At 40.4% G+C, this 22,749-nt stretch overlaps 2 protein-coding genes, 1 non-coding gene and 1 pseudogene across 6 annotated transcripts; 1 reads left to right on the forward strand and 3 right to left on the reverse strand.

Moving 5' to 3' along the window:
- Positions 1–4,541, reverse strand: part of LOC121771405 — a 33,028-nt pseudogene extending 28,487 nt beyond the window's left edge.
- A 4,984-nt stretch (positions 4,542–9,525) lies between these two features.
- LOC121775097 lies at positions 9,526–10,134 on the reverse strand. Its single transcript, XM_042172071.1, has one exon. It carries the CDS (start codon positions 10,132–10,134, stop codon positions 9,526–9,528), a length of 609 nt encoding a protein of 202 aa, XP_042028005.1.
- A 3,683-nt stretch (positions 10,135–13,817) lies between these two features.
- On the forward strand, positions 13,818–22,269 carry LOC121790401 (epoxide hydrolase A-like). Of its 4 annotated transcripts, XR_006048275.1 has the most exons (5): positions 13,818–14,282; positions 14,767–15,008; positions 15,263–15,527; positions 21,750–21,853; positions 21,933–22,269. XR_006048275.1 is itself a non-coding variant. In XM_042188638.1 (4 exons), exons 1-3 carry the CDS (start codon positions 13,818–13,820, stop codon positions 15,507–15,509), a joined length of 954 nt encoding a protein of 317 aa, XP_042044572.1. In that variant the 3' UTR covers positions 15,510–15,527; positions 16,932–17,299. The 4 variants fall into 4 exon arrangements, 3 of the variants coding, with proteins under 3 accessions (XP_042044572.1, XP_042044573.1, XP_042044568.1); XM_042188638.1 differs by lacking the exons at positions 21,750–21,853; positions 21,933–22,269 and adding an exon at positions 16,932–17,299; XM_042188639.1 differs by lacking the exons at positions 21,750–21,853; positions 21,933–22,269 and adding an exon at positions 15,892–16,320.
- LOC121793179 lies at positions 17,129–17,228 on the reverse strand. Its single transcript, XR_006049019.1, has one exon. It is a non-coding gene; the product is annotated as a U6 spliceosomal RNA (small nuclear RNA).
- Positions 22,270–22,749: the final 480 nt, after the last annotated feature.

A 22,749-nucleotide genomic window follows, 5' to 3' on the forward strand; every position in this document is an offset into this window, starting at 1 on the left:
AGCTCTTCCCACAGTATGTAGGCAGGATTGCGATCACATGAGGCTTCACATCGCAGGCGGTTTGGCCTGGAGTAACGACTATGGCTTGCGGGGGCTCTCCTTCAGTATGCGCGTTCAGCGTCCCGATCTCCGGGTCCTCATCTCCCTGGTTGGCCATTTCCCTTGGGTTGCCTTCCAACAGTGGTATCTCTTCTGGTATCGGTCCCTCTATGGTGCCCTTCTCCTCGTCACTACTCGTCCCTAGGTCAGACAAGGTGGTCGACAAGCCAGAACGAGTGGTTACGAGTATAGACCCTCGCTGAAGTATCTTCGGTCTCCTCTGGTCAGGAGCCGAACTGCTTCTCATAAACTGAAATGGAAAGAAAAGGAAAAGAAGATTATGCACAATATATACGCCAAAGTATCACACACAAAAGTAACTAGTAACGCCATCCATCCCCGGCAACGGCGCCATTTGAAACGATGGGATTTCTCCTCAGGGTGCTTAGGTGTCGTTCAAGCAAGGATATATCCTACTGGTCAGGATAGAGATCCTAACTAAGCCTAGACCCTGGTTTCAAAAATTCCTCAACCCACTTCTACTGATCAGTATAGTGGTGGTAAGGGTCGAATCCCACAGAGATGGTGCGTTAAAACTATTGTGGTGATATTCTGAATGGTTTGGTTAGCTACCACGCTTGGGTTGAGTCTCTACCTAGGCAAGAACTTAAAGGTAATTTCCTACTGACTAGAATGGGGAAAGGAGTGTAGGGGTGCAGCTGTGTACGTGGAAATAGGGAGACATTTTTGTAACAGGAAATATTTGGAAGGTACGGGATTCTATTTTGGGCTAGACAGAATATTCAGAGGGTAGTGGTAGTCGAGGTGACTGGGCTGACAGATCTGCAGGTTATAACGAAAAGCAAAGGACAAAAAGTAAAAAAAAGCAAAAAGCATCTAAAAAGCAAGTGGTCCCCAACATTTGACAGGACATCATCTTCTTCAGCAACACAAACTGAAATCAGAAAATAATTCCAGATTCAACACGGAAACACAGTTTATCTATTCGCGAACACAGATCCACAAATAAGAACACCAAATCTGAAATCAAAACACAGAAAATGCCACTCCGCGTACTGGTCAGCAGGAAAACGAAAACGAACTCAAACAAGACTTCACATGCAGCGATTCACTCACGATCAATAGTTCCACATTTAACTAAAGGAATTTTGATGGAAACAAGAAAAGGAAAGTTTCAACACTTAAAACACCAAGGAACCTTAGATCTAAGCTAACTAGGCGAAATAGAAAGGAAAAGAAAATGACACAATATACGAAACGGAAATGAACTTCATAGCATAAACACGTTCAGATCTTCAACAAGTACTTCAAAAGCAGAAAATATCCAAAAGCAACAAAAGATCCAACGTAAAGAAAGCAAGCGAATTAAACTACGAAAGCGAGTAAAAGTGTTTTGCCACTCCGGGCGATGATATCTCTAACTACGGTTCTGCTGGCTGGAACGAACGATCTGGAATTCCGGGAACATCTAAATCTTCAAGTGACCATGGCAGTGGCGAGAAACGAGATTCTGGACTGGGCTGAAGGACTGAACTCCGAGAGAATTCTACCTAAGAGTGATGATGATGATTCGATTCCTTTCTCTCTCTCCAAGTGGCTTCCTTTTATAGGGAGGCTTACCCTTGATTTTTAGGGTAAGACCTTGCGGTGAGATGACTTCTTTGCCCTTAATTGTGATTGAGCAGTCCCAGCTATCCTCCTTCTCCATCTCGAGCCATATTTGCATGTATACTGGTCAGTACGTAATCGTCCTGACGCCCTTTTCACTTGAAGTGTCTGAAACTCTGCCTACTGGCTAGAATGCTTACCCTGCACGCTTAAGCAACTAGTTTTTGCAGATATAATTCAATTACGCACATCATACTGACCAGTAACCTAGGCCTAGAATACGACTTATCAAGTGCATTATGCATTTGACTAATTGCACTAGACTTGACATTGCTTGCATTGTGAACAAGTTGAGTCGTTACACGAGCAATACAAGCAAAGAGCATTGGAAAGCTCTTGTAAGAGTTTTGAGGTATCTCAAGTATACTGAAACAGTGGCTTGTACAATGGTAAGTCTCGACACATTCGTCGACGACATAATACCGTGAGACATTTGATCACAACAAGGGTGATTACAATTGACTTCGTGAAGTTATTGGATAATCTAGCGGATCCGCTAACCAAAGGGTTAAATCGTGATCAAATGAATAAATTGCTAGAGGGAATGAGTTTGAAATCCACAAACTAAAGAATTGTCATAGTGGTAACCCAACCATGATGACTGGAGATCCCAAGAACTTGGTTCAATGGGAAAACTAAGCTATGAGAGTTCGTGTGAAACACTCATCTATATCTATTCCCTACAGATCAATAGAATGTTGAAAAAACTTGCCTAGTGGTGAGGTTAAGTCTATAACTTTTAATGATCCCTAAAAGGATCTCGTTGAGATGAAGTTCTCAAGGAGACAAAGTATGACAAGATACTTAACGAGGAATCACCTATGTAAGTGTGAAGTGGGGCCGCTTCAAACAATACACTTATGAATCCAAAGTGGTGTCCAAGGCCTGAAATGGACACAATACGTGAGAATGGATCAGGTTGAGGTGTTTAAGTGTTAGCATCATTGTCTCGGTGCACGCCGTGGAGGAATAGTTCAAAGCATCGCCCTACTAGTCCGCCTGTGTATCCGATGGTGTTGACTATGGATGATTCAAAGCCAAAAACTACCTATCCTTATGCTTACATATCTCTTGAGGGTTGAGCTTGTGTCTGCATACATATGCATTTGGCAATTTCTACTCATGTGGGGAGATTGTTGGAATCGTGCTTGGTAAAATGATTTTTGACTAATAATAAATGTCACAAGACATTTAATTTAGTGAAATTAAATGCAATAACATCGATCTACGTTCCGAGTAGATGACCGTAGTATATTCATTTTCTCAAATCCGATTCCCGGTGAGTGAGAAATAATATATAAAATTTGGTCACAATAAAGCTAGAAATGAGCTATGTGAAAAGACTAAGGGATTAATTAACTAAGTGTTAATTATCCCACATCGGGGATGATAAACTTCTTTGATGAAGTATTTAATCAGATGAATTACTATGTGTAATAATTATCGTTGAATAAGACGGGTGACAGAGCACACGCGCGCGCACACGCGCGCGCCGCCGCCCGCCCGCGACCCGTGACCCGGGAGCCACACACCGTTACCCATGTCCCGTACCCCGTGCCCCGTGCACCGGGTGCCTGGTGCCTTGGACCTTGGTTCTTGGTTCTTGGTTCTTAGTAATTGGTCTTTGGGTGGTCTTTGGGCTGTTCTTCGGAGCTGGTCGTTGAGCGTGGTTCGAGCCCCGCTTGTTCATTTTAGACCACTCCAAACTCCACGCTATCCCCGACGGGTCCGGGTCCACTTCATGGTCCCGCTGAACCCCGACGCATAACGGGAGACAAAAGGTCCCCGCTGGACCCCGACTCACAACGGGAGTCAAAAGGTCCCCGCTGGACCCCGACGGTCCATGGTGTATCCCGTCGTGTAGCATGTACAGGTGCATCGTGTCTCTTCAGCTCCCACTGGCTAGTGCACCAGTCAGTAACCCCTGGCGGTTACAGTCAAACCATCATGGCACACATGATGGCTGTTAACTCCATCAATGCTCCTGCGGGTGGACTTGGAATATAAATAGGCAGTCACTTCATGCATTGCATACTGTTAGACACACAACACATTTTCATAGCTCTCTCCCTCCCCTCTCTCGGCATTGTCTTCCCGTTGAAGCTCTGCCCTCGCCATCATCTAGTTCGCCGGAGCTTGTTCCGTCTGCGGTGCTGCAACGAACATGACGAAGCCGTTTTATCTTTGGGGATGACACGCCAAACCGAGAGCACTACCGGTGCGTATCTTGTTTTACGGAAAGAGGACTCCTCGACACGGCTTACATTTTTACGGTTTATTGTTTCGAATTCTTCTTTGTAATTTCAATTCAGTTTATTCCGTTTAATTTTTCCATTCTTCATTAGGTTGTATTGCCCGGTTAGTGTATCTTTGTATCACAGTTAAACAATCATTTTCGACAACAGCTCCATCAGCCAGACGCACGTGTGGAGCGAATCGATCGCATGAGTGATGTTGCCGCACTTGTTCCTGGCCTCGACGTACGAGTCGAGAGAGGTGAGGAGCGGGACGGTGACGTTCTGAAGCTGCGAGTTGGAGCTGGAGGGCGACAATTTGAGCGAATCGATGGCGGTGATGAAGTCCTGGTAGTGAGCGCGGCAGACGTCCTCGATCTCAGACTCCTTCGATTTGGAGAAACGCTTGAGGTGGAGTAGGATTTCCGGTTTACCGGAGGTGAAGACATTCCGGACGAAGGACCCGAGGTCTTCGCCGTTGCAAATGGTGGCGGAGAGGAGGAGCTGGTCCTACTTGTCGGCGGTGTCGCCGTTCTCCACTGCCGGAACTACCTTCCGGCGGGTGGTGATGGCATTCATGGTTTCTCGTCGTTGACAGTAACCGCTAATGTGACGGAGCCGTTAAATCGGAGAGGATTCTGAGAGGTAGAAATTGAAATTAAGTGAAAAATAGATTTTCCTAAAATCATAAACTTTACCTAAAATTTAGTATTTTCCACAAAATTTATAATTGTATATAATATCACAAACTTTATACTTTGTTTGGTATTTCTCATAATATGTCTATTACTATATTTGATTAACTTGAGGCTTTTTTATCACACTTGACACAATTAAATCAACGTGGTTTTCAACGTAACTTTTTATCCTACATATTATGAACTTAAAAAGTGGTTTAAAATATCTTAAAACGCATCACGGTTACTTACGTAAAATAAGATTTTGATAAAAATATCTTATTTCAGTGAGTTTGGGAAACACTAAACAAAATACAAAATTTGTAATATTATAGATCAATTTCAAAGTTAATGGGAAATACCAAATTTTAGGCAAAGTTCATGATTTAGTGACCAATATCCCAAAATAGTATTCCGTCCGTCCTTCTGAGTCGTATTCTGGTTGTCTGAGTCGTTTCCTTTTTTGGAAAAAAGCTAACAATTTTTCTTCTCTTTTATTTTACTCTATCTTACTTTATTTTCTCTATTTTTTTCTTTTCTACTTTATTATTCATTTACTTATCTCACTTAACACATCTTTTCTTAAATTTTATGCCAAAAAACGCCTCGAGAAACCTGGCGGGAGTAATTGAGAGAGACGAATTGACTATTAGAGCATCCACAACGCGCGCCGCCCGCGTTCCGCATTTTGTGCCGGAGGAACGAAATGGGCGCGCGACACGTTGTGGACATGCGTTCCGTGCCCATGTCGTGCCGTGTGCCGTCGTCGCGAGACGCGGCAAGGCCTGCGTCGCCACGCGCTTCGGCGACGTGGCGCGCCCCTGCGTCGTGCGTTACGCCCACTCGCGGGCCGGCGAGTGGGCGTCGTCATTTAAGACGCAATAAATCTTTTTTTAAAAAAAAATCAAATTTATAAAAAAAAATAATTAAAAATGTGTAAACGGTAATATTACCGTTTTATATCCGTTTTTTCTTTTTTAAATTTTTTTATTTTTTTACTCTATAAATACTCCTAATTCATCCTCATTTCACACACAACTACACATATATTTTTCCTAAAATCAACTTCATTTCCTCTCCAATTTTCATCTAACATCTCATCAAAAAATGTCCGGCGACGGCAACTCCGGCGGGTGGGATCTCAACACGTTACCGATTGGGATACCATGTACAACACACTTGGTGGTTCCGGTTCGTCGACGCTGGGTGGGTATCAACACCCACTTTCGACGTGGATGCATATGCTCGACCCTCCGCCCCGCGTTATTCGCATGTATTATCCCCATTGAACCCACTCTGGGAGGAGGCCGAGGCGGGCGAGGAGGAGGATGGGGAGGAGGCCGAGGCTGTGGAAGCTCCAGGGCGGAGTTGGAGGCGGGCAAGGAGGAGAAGGGGGAGGAAGAAGAAGAGGAGGATCTAGGCCGACATTCGTACAACAACGAAACTATGGCGGTGTGCCTATATCACTGTCTCGTACGATCCCATCGTCGGGAATCAACAAGCCCACAAGCGCTTCTGGGAAAAGGTCACCTAGATCTACCATCATATTAAGCCGAAAGGCTCCCGGAAGCGCACATATACAATGCTCCGCTCTCACTTTGGCCGAGTCGACACACATGTCAAAAAATTCTGTGGCATCAACTAGACCGAAACGGCGCACTACCAAAGCGGAGCTTCGAGAGCCGACATTCTGAGGGCGGCTTTGCGCGTCTACAACCAGGACACCGGCAAACAATTCAGATTTGTTGATGTTTGGCAGGCTGTCAAGGATGAGGAATGGTGGGCCGGCGGTGTCCGCTCCAGCTCGGGCTCAACCTCGAAGCGCACGAAGCACACGGCGAGTGGCCAATACTCGTCTGGTGACACCGGTGAGGGCAGCGGCGGACAAGAGGGTGCACCGCAGGAGTTTGCGGGTACGGCCGGCGATGACGGGGGATCCAGCCGTGAGCGCCGTCGGCCGCAAGGGCCGAGGCGAATCAAGCCAGGCGGGCTCGGGGGAGGCTCGAACACCCTTATGGCAGTGTACATGACCGCCACAATGGCAGACACTTCCCGCTTCTCACCCTCCCAATACGCGGCCTGGTGGAACAGAATTGTGCATATGGCAGCACAACTTGGCCTTCCGACTCCCCCTCCACCTCGACCGCCTTCGGGGAATGATTCGCCGACGGAGTAGTTTTTTTATTTTCTTTAAATTTGTATTTTAAATTATGCAACGTTTAATTTTTTAGGATTTTAATTGTGTGTTTTTTATTTTTTAGAATTTTATGTTGTAATTTTTTTATGTTGTGTGTTTTTTAATGAAGTGTGTTTGTTTTAATTGAATTGGGTTGGAAATAAAAATAAAAATGAAATTGAATGAATAGTAATTTAAGGAACGGTTAAGAAACGGATAAGGAACGGAGGGTTGCAGGTTTCGTTCCTTAGTTAAAGAATGGAGTTAAAAAGTGCACTGGGGCCCGCAAATAGTAGTTTAAGGAACGGTGGGGGAACATCTTAGTGGATGCTCTTATGCACAGAATGCATTTGCATACGATATCAAAATTGAGTTTATATATTTATACTTCCGTGCCATATAAATTGGAGAATGTAGTGACAAAATGCAAATTTATATATTGTATAAACTCCAAAGTTTTCAACATAGTGTCAACACAACGTCAACACAGTGTAAAATTTTAAGATTTTGATCAATGTCAATACAATGTCAACACAATATCAATACAATGTCAACCGTTGACACTGTGTTGATATTTTCTGTTGCTATTATTTTGTATCTGTTGACATTTTTTAATGGTCCAGATCATAGTTTGGAGTTTGTACAATATTTAGAGTTTGCATTTGATCACATCCCTATTAGGAGAAGTGATAGAATAAGATAAAGAATTAGAAAAGAGAGATAAATAAAAATAAATACTACTTACGTCTCCAAAGAATATGCACTTTGTGTTCGGCATGACTTTTAATGCAAAATTGGTAAAGTAAGATAGGGGTAAAGAGAAAAAGTAATTAAAGTATTAGTAGTCTGCATGCACATAGTCTGCATGTGCAGTGGCTGTCTTGTCAAACAGAATAGTCTTCATAATTCCATTCTCCTATTTTCTTTCTTCTTTCCCTCCCTATCCGTTTCATTTTCGTCTTTCATATTTCCCTCTATAACATAATAGGCGATTATATTTTGTTCGGCATCTGGTTCGGCATCTGGAAATTTGGGTTTTTCATCTGGATTTCGCTGAATTTATGGTATCCACAAGGGTTTATGTGATTTCAGTTGGAATTTTATTTTGCAATTGGTGGTTGATTTTTTTGTTGTAGGGTTAGCATCTGAAAAACTAATATGCAATTCTTGGTCGAATTTAATGGTTGTAGGGTTACAGTCGGAGCTTGTGGAAAATTTTGCTATTCTTGGTTGAAGTTTATAGTTGGGCGGAAATTTTAGTTTTTGTGCTATATGCTATCTTTTCGGCGAAATTGAATTCAGGTCGTGTTGAATTCTTGCATTGCTGATTTGAATTTTGTACTGTCGAATTGAATTCATGTCGTGTTGCAATGTCTTCTTCTTCTCCTCAATCTTTCGGCTCAAGCTTCAATTGGAATTGGCCTCGTCCCGAAATTATGAAATGTAATCACGATCTTGAGGCTGAGCTTGTGACATCTAGGACGGCTGCTAACCCGGTAGACGTTACTATCGCTGCCCAATATGGAAGGTTAAAACCATGTATTTTGGTCATTTTTCCATTAATTTTGTTGGCATAAAGATTAATGAGGAAGTATTATGCAGGAAGATGATTGCAAGTTTTTTCGATGGGTTGATGCGAGTCTATCCCCAAGCCAAGACAGTTACTTTCATAGAGTGAAACTTGAGCGAGACCAATTCGAATCTGAACTTCGAGCCAAATCGGTACTTGAAGGTGTTCTGCACGAGAAATTGCGCATGAAAACTGTGGAGGTTGATGCCTTGAAGTTACAACTGGGCATGAAAACTGAAGAGTGTGACGATTTGGCGCTAACAATTGGTAAAACGACAAAAACTCTCCGCCGGTTAAAAATCACAATCTTATTCTTATGTATTGTCATTTTTCTACTTTTATAACACAGCTATGTCGTGTTCACTCCGTCGTTATCTTCTGATGTGGATTGATTACGCTTTGCAAAGCTTTGTTTTAATCTATGCCTGAAATCACGCATGAGGTTACTCAACTATGACTGAAATCACGAATATCACGAATGAGGTTACTCAACTATGACCGAAATCACAAACCATGTACACAAATGAATACAAACCGATGAAGTACTCTATCAAATGCCTGATATTGATTGACCATGTTTTGTTTTAATCTATGCCTGAAATCACGAATGAAGTTACCCAACTATGACTGAAATCACAAACCGAACTCTTTCAAATGCCTGATGATGATTGTTTTCTCTATGCCTGAAATCACGAATGAAGTTACCCAACTATGATTGAAATCACATACTATGTAAAAAATGATACAAACCGACGAAGTACTCTATCAAATATCACCAAAATATGTCATGATATCATTTCCACCAAAATACTAGAGTAATTTGTTACAAACTAGTCTGTAACATACATAACATACATCACTGCCACCAAAATATACAAACTCGTAGTTACCATACACATCATTATTTGACGATTCAGGCAAAGTACTCTCACCACGTTCACGCGACCCGTTGTGCTGCAAAGTCTCCCCAACTTGAGAACGGGCATCTGTTCGAGGATCATTGCTGCATGTCCTCCTATTATGACCTTCTTGACCGCACCGCCAACATTTCATCACGAAGGTGCGACGCAATGACTCTCCTCGGTCCGCATGAAGACGAATATGGGGCTCCTCACGTCTCCGTTTCTTCGGCCTACCACGCTATCGTTTTATCTGCGGGGGCGCCAGTTCCAACACACCATCAGAAGTAGACTTGGGCCAATTGTCCACCCCATTGATGGGGTAAAGGACATTCTCGTACAGCATGATCATTGTTGACTTCAAATAATATCGGGAGACGAATCTCGTCACGTCGTCGCCATTCTTGTTGATTGTTGCGATAGCATGCGTGCACGGGATTCCGGTTAGCTGCCACAATCTGCAGGAGCATGTGAAATCACGCATGTTGACAACATATTGGCCAGACGGCCCAGCTACTTGGTACGAAGACTGTCCGTTCCATGTAGCCCTCGCGTACCACTTGTCAACAAGCTCTTTGATAACATGAGGGACTGCATGATCGTAGCTTTTGATCCACTGGCCTCTGATCTGAATTCTTTCCATTTGACTTGTTCGAATGTCCTCCAACATGCTGATAATTGCTTTCTCTCGAGCCAATGCAATCTTCGAATTGAATGTCTCACAAATGTTGTTCAGGAGCACATCACAACAAGTGTGTGGAGAGAAAAATGCCTTGACCCACTTTTCTTTGGGAGCAACTCCAGAAAGCCACTGATGTGCTTGGGGATACTCGGTCTGCAAAGCATCCATCTTGTCCACAGTTCGACGGTGGTACTCGAGGCAATCTCCCACAACCGGTCTTTTAAATTTTCTCCAACAAATCTCTTCTTGAAATTGTTGTATATGTGTTGAACACAAATCTCTTCTTGAAATTGTTGTATATGCTCGCTTTGCGGGAATTCCTCAGCAATCAACTTTGCAAGCCCCTGATGCAACACAACAAAATATTACTACAAAATACCAGTTCCAGTACATAATGTATTGATCAAATCACAGATAAAATAAAATCACATACCACGTACATTATGTAATATTGAAATCACAACGACCATACCTTTTGTTGGTCAGACATAAACACATATCGTGGCCCATTTGCATGCAAGTTTAGGTCATCAGACAAGTACTCCACGAACCACTTCCACCGGACATAACTCTCGGCTTCAGTCACAGCCCAAGCAATCGGCCACCAGCCATTATTGGGATCAATCCACATTGCTGTCACGAGCTGTCCTTTGTACATCCCTCGCAAGAAACAAGCGTCGAAGAAGATAATTGGCCGACATAATTGCATCCATCCATTTTTCAATGGTCCTAGGCAGCAGTAGAACCTCAGGAATCTCGGACCCACGGCGCCAGAATCTCTCGTATTCTCATGATGTATATGAATGCTGGAATCAGGGTGCGTCCGCTCCAATTCGGCTTTGTAGTAGAACAAGTTTCTGTATTGGGCTGCCGTAGAGCCGAATATGCCGTCCAGTGCGTGCTCTCTGGCCCGATATGCCTTCATCCTACCTATCTTCAGGCCAAAATCTTCATCGACACACTGCCGTATAGCTGCAAGTGGAATGTGAGGGTTGACTTTGATCTTCTCCATATAACGCTCACCTAGCCACTTTACCGTCAGCCACTTCGAATCCAACACCTGAGAGCATGTGTGCGCGTGATCGCGTTGCATATTCATCACAACGTAATCATGACCGTTGTGTATTTCATGCTTCCTCAAGTATACATACCACTCACAGCCTTGCCCTTTACAAATGGCTCGAAGTTTGTTGCCGCCATTTCTTTTCACGTGCACCCGCTTTCTGGTCATTATTGCGTACTGTCTCAACACGTCATAGAAGAAATCTCTATGCTTAAAAACATCACCCGGCTTCCACAACGGAAGCTCATTACTCTCGAGCTTGAACGGGGTAAACTTTATGCCGCTCTTCTTCAAACCCTTCAAACCCTCCAAATCCTCGAGGTCATCAACATCTTGTAGCTCGTCCACAGCTTCTTCCTCGAAAAGTGGGTTGTCTGTCATGTTCCTCTTATCCACATAAGACGAATACTTCCTCCGCTGTTTATCCTCTGACCCCGGTTGGTCTTCGCCTTCACCCGGCTGGGCTTCGCCTTGACCCGGTTGGTCTGCATTCTCTGGCTCCTGTCTCGCCTGTTGTTGGAAAATGGATTCGTAATATGAGGTGAAAAGCTGCTCATCTCGGCACATGTGTGCCAACGAGATAAAATGGTCCATCTCATCATCTTCATCATCAGTCGGCGGTCCCTCGTTATGTAGATGGCAGCCGTCCGGAACGTACTCAAACGATGGAATGTATATCTCCTCTTGAGGTTCTACTCCCGGACCATCATGTACTTCCGGAATACCTTGTACCTCGGGTCCAGCTTGCACTTCCGGTCCACCATGCACTTCAGGCCCATCATGCACTTCCTATCCTGCTTGTTCCACATCACGTTCAAGTCCAAACATTAGCAATCCATTCGGAATCTCCTCTATAATGGGAACTTCCGCCTACAGTTGACATTGCGGTTCGGCTGAAAAATCCAGGGTCGGGTTGTACACACTATCGTCAACATGCTGAACATCTTCACTATGAATAGATTGCCCCATCTGATTTAACATAAATCACAAATGAACACCATACATACAATCATAAATCACAACTATATTACAAAAGGTGTGCACTAACCTCTGCCACGCTATCAGGGTCTACAATTGTTTCATCTTCATGCAGGAGAATCTGACTAAAAGATGAATCACATATGAATACCAAACATAAACAACAAATCACAAACATATTCCATAGTGGTGTACTAACCTCTGCATGGTCTATAACTGCTTCAACCTCAACCTTAGGTTGTTTAACGTGTTTACCATTGCTACCTTCATCTCCACCTTCTACCTCAATCTCATCTCCATCTTCGCATTCATGGACATCTCCTTGTCCAATAACTCCATCGACTGCCTCATTCTCTTCAACCTCCACCACAACATCTTATGCTTGGTCTGCACTACATGATGCAAATGCATCCATCAAATTCTTACGTGCTGCCTCCTCTTCACTCTTCCATTCGCGACGTTTGTCTAATAAACTTTTGGTCAAAAACTCTTCAAACTCGACATCCCTGGGGTACCACTCAAGCATCAATAATGGTGCCAATGGTTTCCTCTGCTCCTCGTGTTGATGTTTCTTCCTTTTTGGTTTACTCTTACTCTTCGGCACAATTGGGTCCGGTTCGTCAAGCTCTTCAATGACCACAGAGGGTTTTTTACAAGCGTTCACAAATTTCAGAAACTCCTCCGCTTCTTCCTTCCGCTTCTTGAGCAGGGCGGCTGCCTCTGTCATCTCCACGAGATAAATGTAAACAAGCTTTGTGCTAGTAGCCGCGACTTCGAGAAAATGGGCCAGATGTTGATCGTCCGTAATGGGCAGCAATGGACTTCGTATTTCCACGCCCATACAGCCATAACTGTACATTGGATGAACGTAATAGAACTCACAGATGGTTTTCCTATTGTACCCCAACAGCAACACCATGCTGAAAAGATCTAAGAGCTCGAATTGGCGAATCCAGCAATAGTCAAAGAATGTCAATTGCCCCCCAACATACTTCTTCTGTCCATTGATTTCGAAGATTGGCCTCCGTGATGAAAAGCGACGGAAAACATCCCGACATGGTCCCCTGTTAGGGTTTGTATAGAATTAGAAAACTTCCAAATTTAAACCAACAAATTTCACATATAAAAGTCCTATTTCACATATAAAGTCCTAATTTCCCATCACGCGACGACATCAAAATAATTTCACAAAACAACCAATTTTCGGAGCCCTAAATCACAGTCAAAATCGCTTGCTTCGAATTTTAAATTTGAACTTACTATATTCTTCTTCCGGAACAAAGAAATCCAGCTGAGGATCGCGAATGCTCCACGTTTCTGGGTCTACGTCGATTATCTCCGGTCCTCGAGCCCTTCTACCGTATCTAGGTGATGCCGGAGGTGATGGTGACGAAGACGATGGCGTTGGCGGCTTCTTTTTGCGCCTTGAAGAACTACGGGCGGAGGACGCTCCTGCGGAACTTCGTCTCCGTTTTGGAGGCATTGATGAAAATGGCATGAAAAGCAGCGGCGTTTTCCGAGAATTAGTAGAAAATTGTGGTGAGATACGGGTATGCCAGACGAAAATGATGCAGTTAAAGTGGATTGGAGGAAAAAATGAAAGAGAAGCTACCGCCTAATTGTTTTGGTGAAATGGCTAAAAATTGGAAATTGCAATGCAGGTTCGAGAGTGGGAAAATAATAGGGGACAAGAACCATGCTTTGGTGTCACATCAATTACTTTTCGCAGGTCTCATCAACAGTGCATGCAGCAGTGGCGGCCATACAAAAGGGCGGTTTAGTAAGTCAGATTTTCAATCAAAAATTAAACATGGAGAAAATCCGGCATACCAATATCGAAGCTAACGGCGTTAACATCCACGTTGCCGAGATCGGCGACGGCCCCGCCGTCCTCCTCCTCCACGGCTTTCCGGAGCTCTGGTACTCGTGGCGCCACCAGATGCTCTTCCTCTCCTCCAGGGGCTACCGCGCTATCGCCCCCGACCTCCGCGGCTTCGGTGACTCCGACGCGCCTCCCTCCCCCGCCAGCTACACTGTTTTCCACATAATCGGAGATTTGGTCGCCGTCCTGGACTCCCTAGGGCTCGACAAAGTTTTTCTCGTCGGTCACGATTGGGGAGCGGTTATGGCTTGGCATTTCTGCTTGCTCCGCCCCGATCGAATTAGGGCTTTGGTCAATACCAGCGTTGTTTTCCAGCCGAGGAATCCGCGGCGGAAGCCCCTAGAAACTATGAGAGCTCTTCTCGGCGACGATTACTACATCTGCAGATTTCAGGTATTTCGTTTCGATTCAACTTCCAATTTATTAGTAATTTTTATTTCGTTTCGATTCAACTTCGAATTTATTAATTTTGATATCTATTGATCATTAGCATATCTCTACAGTATGATCGGAGCTGTTGCTGTAAATCTCTCTTATCCTTTTTATTAAAATTTTCAGATGTAAATTTCTGCTTTCCAATAATTTCTGCTTTGTCAAGGTCGCTACCAGTATCTTCATTGCTTTGATCTTAAATGTAGGCTTCAATGCTTTCATTGAAATTGTTCTGGTTAACAATACTCATAGTTTCCTGAAACAGAGCTTTATGATCTTACGATCTATTATGCAGCCTTTAACTGTTAGATGCTGTTATATTACGTGAATTTTCCCGTCTGTTCAATTTTGCTCAGATCACTCAGCTATGTGATGAATTTTGTTCAATTTTAAGAAAATTGTGCCCTCTTGTGGTTGATTATATACTATAGATTCATTTATTTAGGAACCTGGGGAGGCCGAGGAAGAGTTTTCTCGCGTTGACACTGGAAGATTGATCAAGAAATTTTTAATATCAAGGAATCCGGCTCCTCTTCGCGTTCCTAAAACAGTTGGCTTTGGGGGATCGCCTGATAAACCAATCACAATGCCATCTTGGTTGTCAGAAGAGGATGTCTCGTACTATGCTAGCAAATATGACCACAAAGGCTTCACGGGTGGATTGAACTACTATCGAGCTATGGACCTGTAATGCCTGCTTGGTTTTTTGTTGGCTTTGCTTGATTTGCATAGAATAGAATTTATTACATCCAACACAATACATTCATAGTTAGTGGTGTTATCTCCAATACTTTTGATGAGAGATTTTGCTTGCATGGATCTATTCTTGGAGCATGGTGCGGATAAAATGGGGATATGAATTATTATAGAGCATCGGTTCAGTGTGATGGTTTTAAAGTCAAATCTGTGCAGGCAATTCTGACATTTTCTTGTTTACGTAGGAATTGGGAGGTCATGGCTCCATGGACAGGAGTGCAGATAAAGGTGCCAGTAAAGTTCATTGTTGGAGATCTCGACCTAACTTATAATACCCTAGGTGTGAAGGAATATATACACAGCGGAGGCTTCAAGAAACACGTTCCGTATTTGCAAGAATTGGTCATCATGGAAGGAGTGGCTCACTTTCTTAATGAAGAGAAACCGGAGGAGATCAGTCAGCACATCTACGACTTCATACAGAGGTTTTGACATGTTTCCCAATTTTAGGTAAATCTGTTTTAAATTTTTTTTCATCCCAGTTATGAATCAGATATTGTTTGTATATTCTTATAAAGTTGTTCTTGTTGGTGCTGAAGCTCACTGATATAGGTAGAAGGTAAGACACTGTTGTTTAGCCTTTTTTTCCATATATATTATATACATATAGGTATATGAGTTTGATTTGTTAACTATAGATCGCATCGCATGTTTAGTCTTGTATACAGAGGTTGGAGAATTAGTAGCTAAAAAGGTTTCTAAATTGCATTATCCTACTTCTTTTGGCCTTGGTTTTACTTATTTATGGAGCAGAATAAAAAATTCAGGATTATACATTTAAACTGACGAGTCTGATGTGCTTTTTTATTAATAGTGTTGGCCTTTTGCGAAGATTTCATTAGAAACTTTTTGGAATTGTGGGATTTTCGCTGGGAATCTCCCATGTATTTCTTGCCAAAAATGCAAAACTTAGGACAAGAAGAGATCGAAGTTGTGGATTTATTATGCCATTACTCTTCAAAAATGTGCTAAAGACTGCTTCTTACCTTTGTTTCTGTTTTCTGTTGCTCAACTGGTGTAATTGCATTTCGAATCAACAGTTCTATTAGACAATATGTATCAATAATGATCTATCCAGCTGATTAACTATTTTACTTATTTTCAAAATAAATTGTGTAGTTTTGTTACTTTTCTTGAAAACCCATCAGACATCTGTAGACTGTAGTTAGAAGTAGACTCTACTGGCAAAATACACCAGAATTTTTGCTTCCAAGAAGAATCGGAGGCTATACAGTGCTTGGAATTTTGGGTTTTGAATCACTCAAGGGCCCGTTTTTTAGTGTGGATATGGATGGAAAAGCCCATTTATCACTCTATTTCTCCTTGTTTTGTACGATGGATTATGTTTCCTAAGAGCATTAGCAATGGATGGCCGATCTCCCGAGGCCATCATAGGCATGGAGATCGGCCATCAGTGCGGAAAAGGCACCGACGATCGGCCCTCTCTTACCTCCCCCAAAGGGCCATTCCAACGGCCATGGCCGATCTCCACGGGGCCATGATCGGCCCATCATTGCGGTGAGAGGGCAATGAGCCGATCATCGGCCCTATTGAAATATGCATTTTTTTAAATTTTTAAACCTTATATATATACCTCCATACCTCATTATTTTCACTAACCCCTTCATTCTCACTCTATACTTCTTCTTTTTTCTCTATTATATTTGCTAAATGTATGATAGTTTCTTTTTTTAAATTAAGTATGTTTTCTTTTTAATTTTTGTCTTGAATTTATGTTTTGTACTATTTTATCATATTACTTAACAACAATTATAAATGAAATATAGAAATAATGTTGACTTGGAAATGAGATGGTTGTGGGACAAGCCCTGAGCCTAGGCCTTTCCATTGCAGGGAGATATAGGCTCTGTGTATAGTTGTCAATTGGGCGGGCTATCTCGGCGCACCAGTGATATGGAGCGGGCCTGGATTGGGCTCATTAGTTGAGATGGGCTCCTATTGGGCAATTTTGTAAACCCAGGCTCGGGGCCCATCAAAGGCCCACCTTCTATAGTTAGTTTTTTTTTTAAATATAATTAGGTGATTAATCACTAATAATAGTATATTTCTCTATTTATGCATGTCATCTTGTGCATGAGAAATGTTAATTTTGTCTATATCATTTCAATTTTTTGGATGTCTCCGATGGACTCAAATAGTAATAGTTTAATATCAACATAAATTTCCAACTAAATTATGAATGCAACATTCAATCTTGACTATATCTAATTTTGTTCTTATATTTTTTTATTCAAGATGTAAAAAAGATGTTCTGAAGTTTAACTTTAAGAATATTATGTATTCAAACCATAATATTGATTAATAATTATAGAATTCTTTGAATTTGTTAGTTAGTTCATATGCTTGTAGTTTTAAAAATACAACACCAACTCATATGTTATCATCTACTAACAAAACTAACAATATTGGTTATTTCTTTAGTTATACACTTACTTTTAAATAGAATAAAAAAAACATGAAAAATATTGGTAATACAAAGTCAATAAATGAGCTTAAACACAATATTTAAATTTAGATTTAGTTAATGAGATATAGATACAAGTTATATGTTTTATTTAGGATATCTTTAAAACACAAAAATAAAAAATTTAAACAAAGCCAAGCCCAGCCAAGCCCGGTCCAACCCAGCTTGGGACCACATGGCAAGTAGGCCTAGGCCGGACTTAGCAAAATTAGAAAAATCCCAGCCCAGCCCGCCTTAGACATGGGTCTCGGCCGGACCGGGCCTCAATATAGGCAGGCCTCAGAGGGCCAGCTCGGCCGACTTGACAACTTTACGTCTGTGGTAAAATGTTGATGTAGTAGGAAGAAATGGAGATAGGTCTTGAGATAAGCCCTGAGATCCACTGTAAATGCTCTAAGGACCCGGGAATAAAACGTTTTGACTCGTCCTTTTCTAGCAAGGTTTTTAATGATTTGCAATCCATAAAAATGACTAGGTTTAATTTCCTACTTGGGGATGATTGAATGAATTATATTTCAGCATTCTTATCTACCTCCCCGTCGTTTATCCTTTGTGCTGAACCGTGTGGTGTGAGAATGAGCAAATATGCGTTTTTGCGAAGGACCTGACTTGGTTGGACTTGTGGTCATAGACTCTACGGTGCATCTTCATACAATTTTTGCCCAGTTAATACATCACCAAGTATGCAAGCTGATTTATTGTCACCGACGATGCCATTAATGTAAAGTACACTCTGCAATCAACCGCGCAAGAGTAAATAAGAGGTCGTGCCATAAATGACCCACAAAAAGGAAGAATCCTAGAACAAAATGAGAGGTAGCTAACCAACTTCTAGGGGAGACATAATTGACTGCATTAATCTCAGTAGCTACACCACCCACAGAATTTAAAGAGCCTAAAGGAGCATGAGTCATACATTTTGCAACCAACCGCGCAAGAGTAAATATGAGTTACCTCTAGAAATCCAAGTCGATGATATGTCTCCTTGCAGGAATACGCTTGTGGTTGTCTATGAAGTTGGTAAAGTAAGGCATAGAGAGAAAGAAAAAGTGATTGAATGTATTGACTGCATTAATTAGGGTTGTGACTTGTGAGGGTATTTTTGGATTTTCAGTATAATTGAAGGAATACTTTTGTCCACTAAGGGCATGTTCACAACTAGAGATGCCCAAGGTTTACCGAAGCGACGGTTAAAACTGAAACCGCAACCGCCGGTTACGGTTACAAACCGAAACCGCGAGAAATATCCCAATCTGAAATCATGAATTTTTGAACTGTGGTTCGGTTCAGGTTCTAAATTTTTCGAACCGAAACCGTGACCGAACCGCCGGTTCTGGACGGTTCCGAACCGCCGGTTAACCGGCGGTTTCACGGTTCCGAACCGCCAATGCAATGATAAATTTAAACATAGTTAATCCTTAGATTAAAACTATACTCCATTAAATAAAACATTGTTGAATGATCCGGTTTTTGAGTTTTATAATTTTATAAGTAACTTTCATTTTTGGTAATTTGGAAAACATAAGAGAAAAGATATTAAAATAAAAATAAAATCAATTACAAGATGGAGTCTATGGAGTATGGACCATTATGGTAATAACTTTATAATACTATTTCTGATTTTATTAATTAACACAATTTTTTACGTACGGAGTCTATGGAGTATGGATCATTATTTATAAATATTTATCAATATTGTTTAATAATACTTAGAAGAATTAATTACTTTAAATAAAATGTAATACTCTAATTAACATTGGTTAATGAATCTGTAGTCTTCAAAATTGATAGGTTGAGTCTTTAAAATTGATTGTTAGCGGTGGGTGATGGCTGCACTATTCAAAATTGATTGCACAATACATCATTTCTTTAATTTTTATTTATTTATTTTTGTAAATGCTAATTTTAAATTCAAATTGGATCCAATTTCCCCCTATTTTTATCTATAAATACTCTCATATATCCTCACTTACGCTCAACCCATTATTATGTTAACGAGAATTTCTCTCTTCAATCTCTCAATCTCTCTCTTTGCCTCATATTTCTCATTTGTGCAATTGTGCTTACATTTTGAGAATTCAAGTGCTAGTGCTACTATTATTTACGTATTGATTGTTATACTTATATTAGTTACTCTTTCTCTCAATTGAAATATATATATATATATATATATATATATATATATATATATATATATATATATATATATATATAGGGTCATGCTAATGTCCTTTTGTATCATTAGATATATATATATATCTAATGTCCTTTTGTATCATTAGATATATATATATATATATATATATATATATATATATATATATATATATATATATATATATATATAGGGTCATGCTAATGTCCTTTTGTATCATTAGATTTAAGTTCCAATTCGATTAGGGTCATTGGATTAAGGAGATGAACGACCAGGATTTGAGTAGTAATTAAGCACCCCGAAGTTCATTATTTAGACTATTTCGTTCATTACGGGGGTGAATTAGTAATTGTATAGTATGAAATTTTGGAGAACACGAGGGGTCGCGAATTTAGCGGGATACACCCGCTGATTACAATCTGCCGCCTCATTCTTCACAAACCGCATTTACTCCGCTAATCTCTCCACTATCCATCTCAAAATCCATCGGACTTGCAAAACCCTAGCCGCCGTGGACTTTTTTGGCGACGATTACACCGGTTTTTCAGTGGATTTGTATTCTCGTGGTGGTTCCGAACATTACTCCGCCGCGTTCTAAGTAGAGGTAGGGTTTTTCCGATTGGTATTCAACTGCTTCGGCATTTTCGAGTTTCAATAACCCTTTCTCCAATAATCTATAGGAACACAACACCCACACCACAATTAACCCGATTACCACCATTCGACCGGATTTGATATTACAATCTAAATCCCTGTTGTTTGGTTGTATTCAGACGCAGATCTTATAATGCCGAAAAGAGGACGGCCAAGCAATTCGCAGCAAACCCAGCAAGATGGTGAGCTTTTGTGTTTCGCGTTCAACTGTAATTGCCTTGGATGTTTGGATTGTAAAATCAGTCAATGTTGGCTTGTTCCAACATTACTCGATATTAAATCTGCATTATTTGACAAAATAATTACATTATTTTAGCATGTGAATGCAGTTTGGGCATATGTGATTTCAATTGGCAGATAACGAAAGCATGTTTGTATATTCATTTATTCACATGGTCTATGCATTGTTTTAGTATGTGGGTGCATTTTGTTTCCTATATGAGTACATTGTTAATGTTGTTGCTGTGGTCTTAGATTGTGATTAATTAAATTGAAAGTGTGTTTGTTCATTGCAAGATAGGATCTCTTCATTATTTGTAAAATATGCCTACATTATTTGAATATGTGAGTGCATTATTGTGGTTGGTTAGGTGGTTACATGTATATACATATCATGTATGTCGCAGCATGCTTTTGTTATAACTGCATTATTCACCTATATGAGTGCATTATTTGCTGATGTGTTTGAATTATTTGAAAATGTGATTGCTTTATGTTGGTGCCTGTTTTAAATCTGTTTTTGCATTACTTGTTATAATAGCTTCATTATTTTATTATGTCAATGCATTATTTGGATGGTTAATTGGTACATGTATATATATATCTTGTATGCTGCAGCATGCTTGTGTTGTAAGTGAATTATTACACTATGTGATTGCATTATTTGATGATGTGATTGAATTATGTGAAAATGTGATTGCATTTTGTTGGTTCCTGTCGTAAATCTGTTTTTGCATTACTTGTTATAATAGCTTCATTATTTGTTTATGTGAATGCATTATTTGGATGGTTAATAGGTACATGTATATATATCTTGTATGCTACAGGATGCTTGTGTTGTGAGTGAATTATTACATTATGTGATTGCATTATTTGCTGATGGGAATCCATTATTTGAAAATGTAATTGCATTATGTTGTATCCGTTGTAAATGTGTTTTTTCATTACTTGTTATAATATCTTCATTATTTGATAATGTCATTGCATTAATTGGATGGTTAAGTGGTTACATGTATTCATATCTTGTATGCTACAGCATGCTTGTGTTGTCATTGTTAATGTTGTTCCTATAACTTTATGTAGGAAAGAGCTTTATATGAACATCATACTTGTAATTTTAATGAGGTGATCATCTTTGAATTGTGAGTTTATATTACAGAAAATTCAGTCGTGGGTTCAGCTTCCTGATGGTAACTGGGAGCTGGGGACAGTTCTTCAGGCTACTGGTAATGATTCAGTGATAACATCGCCTGAGGGAAAAGGGTGCAAAATTTTGGTTTCCATTATTGTTTTTTCTTGAACTGTTACCTTGTGGCTTTCATTAACAATTTTCCTTGTGTAGGTACTGAAAGTGAGTTCAGAAACTCCGATACCAGCAAATCCTGATATTCTTGATGGTGTATATGATCTCATGGAATTAAGTTACCTGAATGAATCATCGGTATTGTACAATCGCCAGTATAGCTATGATCGTGATTTGATTTATGTAATTTTGTATGTTAGTGATGAAATTTAAATGAGATTTCCTGGTTTTCTAGCTCAAGTTACGGTTCTCACCTTTTTGGAAATCTGTATTGGGTTTTGTAAATTGGTGGATCGGTGAATGTAATATTCTTTTGTGCATTATTTGATTGTTTGTGTACATTATTAATTAATGATTACACATTATTTATCATGTATTATCCATTATTTGACTGCGTGTGTACATGAGTGATTGAGTGAATGCAATATTCATCTGAGCATTATTTGATTGAATCTGTACATTATTTATCTAATAGTATACATTATTCATCATATATTAGGCATTATTGAACTGCTTGTGTTATGTACACTATTTATTAAGTATTATACATTATTTATCAAGTATAAGGCATTATGTGAATTTTGTGTACAAGGGTGAATAGGTGCCAACCAGAACTCCTCAATTTGCATGTATAATATTGTTTTGTGCATTATTTGAATGAATCTATACATTATTAAACTAGTACTATCTATTATGTATCAAATATTATGCTTTTTTTTACTGTTGTGCACATAGGTGAATGGGTGAATGTAATATTGTTTTGTGCATTATTTGATTATTTGTGTACATTATTTATCAAGGATTATACAATATTTATCATGCATTATGCATTATTTGACTGCTTGTGTACATAGGT

Source organism: Salvia splendens, chromosome 2, assembly GCF_004379255.2.
Source record: "Salvia splendens isolate huo1 chromosome 2, SspV2, whole genome shotgun sequence".
Taxonomy (NCBI): Eukaryota; Viridiplantae; Streptophyta; class Magnoliopsida; order Lamiales; family Lamiaceae; genus Salvia; species Salvia splendens.

Bases quoted from the DNA above. Each gene is read 5' to 3' on its own strand.
- LOC121775097 (XM_042172071.1), bottom strand. From the start codon at position 10,134: ATGGATGCTTTGCAGACCGAGTATCCCCAAGCACATCAGTGGCTTTCT.
- LOC121790401 (XM_042188638.1), top strand. From the start codon at position 13,818: ATGGAGAAAATCCGGCATACCAATATCGAAGCTAACGGCGTTAACATC. The intron at 14,283-14,766 runs GTATTTCGTTTC...TCATTTATTTAG, and splicing joins ACTACATCTGCAGATTTCAG to GAACCTGGGGAGGCCGAGGA. The intron at 15,009-15,262 runs GTAATGCCTGCT...TTGTTTACGTAG, and splicing joins TACTATCGAGCTATGGACCT to GAATTGGGAGGTCATGGCTC.